Consider the following 5,748-nt stretch of genomic DNA (forward strand, 5'->3'; position numbering starts at 1 on the left):
CCCCCAAGACTGAAACCTGCCCACCACCCACACTGCGCCAGCCTGGCCCCCGTCCCTTGTAGGGGAGCTGCCGTCGGCCCTGGACGTGGGCTGTCCTGGTGTCTGTCCTGCGGCACTGGCCGGGAAGGCTGAGCCGGTGTGGGGTGGGGGTGCAGGGGAGAGGGGGACGTGCAGGGGGCTCTGGCTGGGGTGGCCATCCCCTCCCCAGAGCCGTGGGCTGCTCTCCCCGGGGAGCCCTGAGCATCGCGGGGCAGTGCCAAGGTACCGCGTGGTCACATCTTTCCAAGGTGGCCTGATCCTGTGGGGTCCGGGCTTGTCTGTTGGGGTCTCACATGCAAAATTGCTGGGGGGCCCAGGGCTGTGTTGGTTGGGAGGTCACCGGGGCCACCGGGGCATCGCCCCCCCCGGGGTGCTGTTTGCAGCCGGTCAGTGTCACGGGGCACCGGGAACCAACCGCCTCTGCAGGAATGGCCTGGATCTGCCGGCAGGAATTGTCTGAAGTATGGAGCAACTTTTACCTCTGTTACACAAAGGAAACTTTCCTCCTCTTTTTGTTGGAGATGCTCACTCCATTGAGATGATTGGCATACTGGAGAGCTGAGAAACTAAATTGTTTATACACTAATGAATAGAAGCTTGATTGCAAGATCCTGTTTGGAAAATTATAGTGCTGAATTGAAGCTGTACAATTACATCCAAAATGCTGCATATTCATTTCATCTGCTTTGCATAGAGATTAACAAGCGAGCCCTAAAGCAGACTCTGAAATTAAAGCTAACACCAGATTTAGTCACAGGTTACAAACTAAATGGCATTGTTTGATGGATATGAATCTTTACCACCTGCCTGCCTGATGATTGCTAGCAGCTTACCAGACAGCAAAGGAAAAAGTTTCTTCCCATGAAGGAAGCATAATAAGACGTTGGGCTGGAAGTGCCCCCTCCCGGCGTGGGCGGCCCCCCCAGGCAGATGTCTGCAGTGGGCCTGGGGAAAGGGCTCCCAGCTCCGTCGTGCTGGAAGCTGCACCCGCTCTGTGGAGGGATGGAGGGGGGCCCCGAGACCCCCCCAGAGGTCCTGGGTGCTGCGTCCATCCAACCCCCAGGGCTGGGCTGGGTCCCTCCAGCCAGGGCCACCCTCCCCGGTCTGTTTGGGAGATGGTCTTGCAGGGTCCCCATCTGTCCTGGAGCCTCTGTGCTGAACCACCCATGGGTTCCTTCCCCTCCTTGGAGCAGTCAGGGTGCTGTGGAGGCGGGGGGGGCTCTTGCCCCTCTTTGCCACAGGCAGTCCCTGTGGGCTGGTCCCATCCCATCCCGCACCATCGGGCTTTGCTGCCTGCCTGCGATCTACCTCCTCCATCTGCTCCCACCCTGCGTGCCAGGGCTGAGCTCGGTTTGGGGGCCAGGATTTATTTGGGGAGTAGAACCAAGGGGGTGCGCGGGGAGCGGGGTCCTGCCCGGGGGCTGCACAGCCTGGCGAGGGCTGTGGTGGGCGGCAGCATTGGGTGCCATGCAGCATGATGTGGGGGTTGCTTTGGAAATGGGTCCTGTCCCCGGCCGAGGAACCTGTCCTCCTGCTGTCACCGGCCCTGCAAAGGGGAGCAGATGGGGCTGTGGCCAGGCAAGCAGCAGGCTGGTGGCTCAGGGCAGCCTTGGATCCCAGCAGCGATCTTTCTTCTTTGGGAATACCCAGGGGGGTCCCCAGTCTGCACCTGGGGACGGCGGCCTGGAGCTCCCCGCATGTGGGCGCCGGTGGGGCAGAGACCACAACACTTGCTCTGCAAATTGGACACCTTTATTTTTTTTTTTTCTTTAAAAGTCAGTTACCAAACTGCGGCGTACTTTATTCCTACGGACGGGCTGGTCTGTCTCTACCGCACTACGGGACAGCCCAGCCGCAGCTTTACAAGCCCCCAGGCCCAGTCCCCAGTGGTGGTGCCACCAGCCCCCACCCGGCTCCTCCCGGCCAGCTCCGGCATCGCCACGGCTGGCTCTGGGGTGCGTGTCCCATCACCCCCCATCTCCCACCGTGGGAGCAGCGCTGTGCTGGGAACAGGCAGCACGACGGCTGCTCCGAATCTCCATTTCTGCTTGACACTTCCCCAACTCGACCCTCCAACACTTTCCCAACGCCCTCTCTCAAACAACCGAGGTGGATGAGCATCTCCTCGGGTCCCTCCCCAAAACCTGCCTGGGCTGAAGGGACACGCAGCACCGCCGAAGCCTCACCTCGGCCCTTCACCCGGGGCTAGGTTTCTTCCTTAAACCTCAACTCATCCCAGGACACTCACACTTCTGAGACCAAACCATGCTGTAACACCCTAAAATCAACACGACGGAGCAGCCTCCTGCCTGCAGCCACCAGCAGCTCGGAGAGGCACGGGGGGGGGCTCTCCCTGACCCCAAGACATGGGGTGCACCCTCCCTTTGGGGGGGTCACCTGCTGCAGCAGCGGGCTCCCAGGGCCAGCCCTGCACCCAATTAGTGGCCTCTGGGGGGGTGGCCCCAGCCCGCGTGGGCAGTGGGTGCTGGGGTGGGGGGAAAAGGCACCTGTGGAGGGAGGCAGTGGTGGCTTTGCCACGTGGGGACGTGGCGGTGGGGCTGCCGTCCCCAAAAGCAGGGCTGGGCTGGGCGCAGCGTGATGCTGGTGGACGCAGGCTGCCCTGGAGAAACCCGGCTCGTGGGAACCTGGCACCCACCTCAGGGAGCCGGGCAGGGGAATGGCACCGCAGCTGCACCACACGGCCCCGCTCGCACCGCTACCATGGGTGGCAACCGATGAAACGGGTTAGTGACGGCAGCCTCACGTCTGGGCGTTCGCAGCCCTGCGCCCTGCTGTGCCCCTGCTTGGGGGTTCCCGTCGTTCAACTCCCGGGGATGCTTCTGCCGTGGAGCATCCCATGGGGAATAACCAGCTGGGTGGGAACCTCCTTGGAGCAAGTCAAACCAGCGCCAGCACGCCCTGGCTTTCAGCCTGTCTGCCAGCTCTTTGCCCCCCCTTGAGCTGCCCAGCGGGCGATGGCACGCATCCTGCCAGGGGCTGGGAAAGGCACCCGTCTGCTGTGGGAAGGATGGGGCTGGCGCAGGGCTGCTTGGAGCCGCCCGGCCAGCAGAAGGGATGTAGTGACAAACGTGAAACGTGCCTCTGCCAGGCGGCAGCGGAGGCAGGGACCCCATGCAGCACCCCTGGCTGCGTGAGAAGGGACGGGATGGGCAGCAGACGGGAGGACGGGGCAGCAGGAAGGCAGTGTGATCTGGTGCAGACCGAGGGCAGGGGCTGGCCAGGTCGCATCCTGCCTGGCAGTCCCGTATGTGGCGAGGGGAGCTGCTGCACGGGACAGGGACAGCACAGGGACCTGCCTCCCAGCCTGGGCACAGGGGGTCCCAGCCCCAGCGTGGGCTGGTGGATCAGTGTGGACGGAGATGCTGGGACTGCCTGCCAGCCAGCTGCCACCTACTGCAGTCCCACTAAGAAGGGACCCTGCTGGGCCCCACAGCAGTGTCCAGCTCTGGTTCAAGCAGCTCATCTTCAGAGAAGCTGATGTGCAAGCAGGTGTCATCCGCAGGGGAGAAGGGCAGCGTGCTGTCCGTGGGGCTGGCCAGGGCAGCTAAGTCCTTCGCCAGGGCCTCGCTGGCTGCAGGGTCGCGGATGTTGGCCAGGGGGGACATCTGCCCGCTCTCTCCAGTCCTGTCCTTGCCCAGAGCACGCTGGCAGGTCCCAGCAGGAACGGGCTCTGTGCCGGAGGCAGTGCTCCGTGCAGGAGTCCTTGCCTCGGGGTCCAAGAAGGTGAGCGAGCCGGCAGCAATGCTGGTGAGGCTGGAGGCGCTGGGGCTGGGCAAGCTCATATGGGCAGTGCTCTCGGGCTTCACCTCCACTTCCAGGCTCGGGGAGGTCTTGCTTGACCTTTTGCGTAGGATGGGCGGTGGCGGGTTGAGCTTGGGAATGGGCTGCTGCCGCCTGGGAAGCAAAAGCAGAGAGAGGAGGTGATGGGCAAGTACTTACCTGCACAGGGGGGCTTGGGCTGGCTGCCCCAGGCTCTCCAAATGACCTTTGCTGGGTCCCATCAGTGCAACCCATCACCTACAAACACTGGAGCTGGGGCGAGGTGTTGCGGCAATGACCGTTTCGCAGCAGGGGGACAGGCACAGGGCAGGCAGCGACCCCGTGGCGAGACAAGGTGGGTTCCTTGCCAGGAACCTAAACCAGTGCCTGGTCCCTGGACTGGCCAGCCCTTGTGTAGGGTTCGGCGTTCGGAAGATCTCGCGATGTCACGGAAAGTTAGAGGGTTAGTCGCAGCCTTATGATGTGTCTGTAATCCCACCTACCCTTGTTAGTATAAAAGGAATTGACTGCGCAATAAAAGGCGGAAGTTGGCGCTCACACTGTGTGTGTTATCTGTCTCTTTCCCTGGTCTGGGGGGTGATCAGTGATCTAATCGTGGCACCTTGATATGCGGCGAACGCTACACCCTTGCCCTGAGTTCCCAGAACATAGCCCTTCCTCCCCAGCCCCTGTTGCAGGTTCTGCTGCCGTGAGCCCTCCGAAACGTGGCCTGTGCCGTGGGAGCCCTGCCGGGGCAGCAAGTGGGGAGCGGGAGGTTCTGCTCGGGGTGTTCCCATTCCAGCCGGCGGGAGACGGAGGTGGCACATCCTACCTATCCTCGTCCCCTCTGTCCGTGTCGTCCACCTTCTGCCGGCTGCTCCCGTTGAGCAGAGTGAACTCGCTGACCTCGGAGCCCTCCACGCGCCGGCTGAGCCCATCCTGCCCCTCCAGCACAGCCAGGCACTCGTCCCCCTCCTTGCTGCCGTAGCGGCGGCCGCCCCTCTCCAGGCTGATGAGGTTGAGGTAGGAGTCCCCGGGGCCCAGGGCTGGCAGCGATCCGGGGGCCACGGGGCTGCCCAGGATGCTGGCAGGGGTGGAGGTGGAGGGCAGGTGGACGTCCAAGCTGTAGTGGTTCTTCAGGTTCAGGGAGAGGGACTGAGCCAGGGACAGGTTTTGCAAGGAGCGGTCAACTGGCGAGAGAGGGACAAGGGGTGCGTGAAGAGCTGGGGACCTTCAACCCAGCTGCTCCCCTGGACTGCGAGGGCTGCAGAGATGCTCCAAAGCCCCCCCAGAGCCTGCTGGTTTGGTACTGGGAAATGCCCCAGCTGCTCCCTGTGACTGCGAGGGGTGCAGAGATGCTCCAAAGCCCCCTCCCAGAGCCTGGCACGCTGGTGCTGGGAGCATCCCAGCTGCTCCCCAAGACTGCAAGGGATGTAGAGATGCTCCAAAGCCCCCCCAGAGCCTACTGGGATGGTACTGGCAGCATCCCAATTGCTCCCCATGACTGCAAGGGGTGCGGAGACGCTCTGAAGCCCCCCCACGCTTGCCGGGATGGCGCTGGGATCATTCCGGCTGCTCCCTGGGACCGCGAGGGGTCCAGAGATGGTCCAGAGGGATGATGCTGGAGCACCCCAGCACCCAAACAACCCCCGCCCCGCACCGGGGTGAAGCCGGGGGCGGCAGGTCCGCCGCCCCCGGCTTCACCCCGGTGCGGGGCTGGGGGGAGTGGGGACCACTGTTCTCACCCGGTTGCCGGTGTTGCTCCCGGGCTTCCAGCACCGTCAGCTGCCGCACCAGCAAGGAGACGTGCTGCAGCAGGTCCCGGTTGGTCAGGAGGAGCTGCCGTACCCGGGCCTGGGCTTCGATCCGCGCCGCCGTTTCGGCCGCCAGTTGGTCCTTCAGCAGCTGGACCTGCGCGGGGGGGGGGGG

General features: G+C 63.5%; 1 protein-coding gene across 3 annotated transcripts in view; it reads right to left on the reverse strand.

The window, feature by feature from the left end:
• Window positions 1-3,161: 3,161 nt before the first annotated feature.
• Window positions 3,162-5,748, reverse strand: part of LOC104833824 (carboxyl-terminal PDZ ligand of neuronal nitric oxide synthase protein-like) — a 37,068-nt gene continuing 34,481 nt past the window's right edge. For all 3 annotated transcript variants that reach the window (XM_010570753.1, XM_010570750.1, XM_010570751.1), the window contains 3 exons: window positions 5,565-5,730; window positions 4,652-5,009; window positions 3,162-3,954 (listed from right to left, as the gene is read on the reverse strand). In XM_010570753.1, coding sequence (XP_010569055.1) covers window positions 3,465-3,954; window positions 4,652-5,009; window positions 5,565-5,730 — 1,014 coding nt within the window. In that variant the 3' untranslated portion in view covers window positions 3,162-3,464. The remainder of the gene's footprint in view (window positions 3,955-4,651; window positions 5,010-5,564; window positions 5,731-5,748) is intronic.

Source organism: Haliaeetus leucocephalus, unplaced genomic scaffold, assembly GCF_000737465.1.
Source record: "Haliaeetus leucocephalus isolate CR32 unplaced genomic scaffold, Haliaeetus_leucocephalus-4.0 Scaffold306, whole genome shotgun sequence".
NCBI classification, from domain to species: Eukaryota; Metazoa; Chordata; class Aves; order Accipitriformes; family Accipitridae; genus Haliaeetus; species Haliaeetus leucocephalus.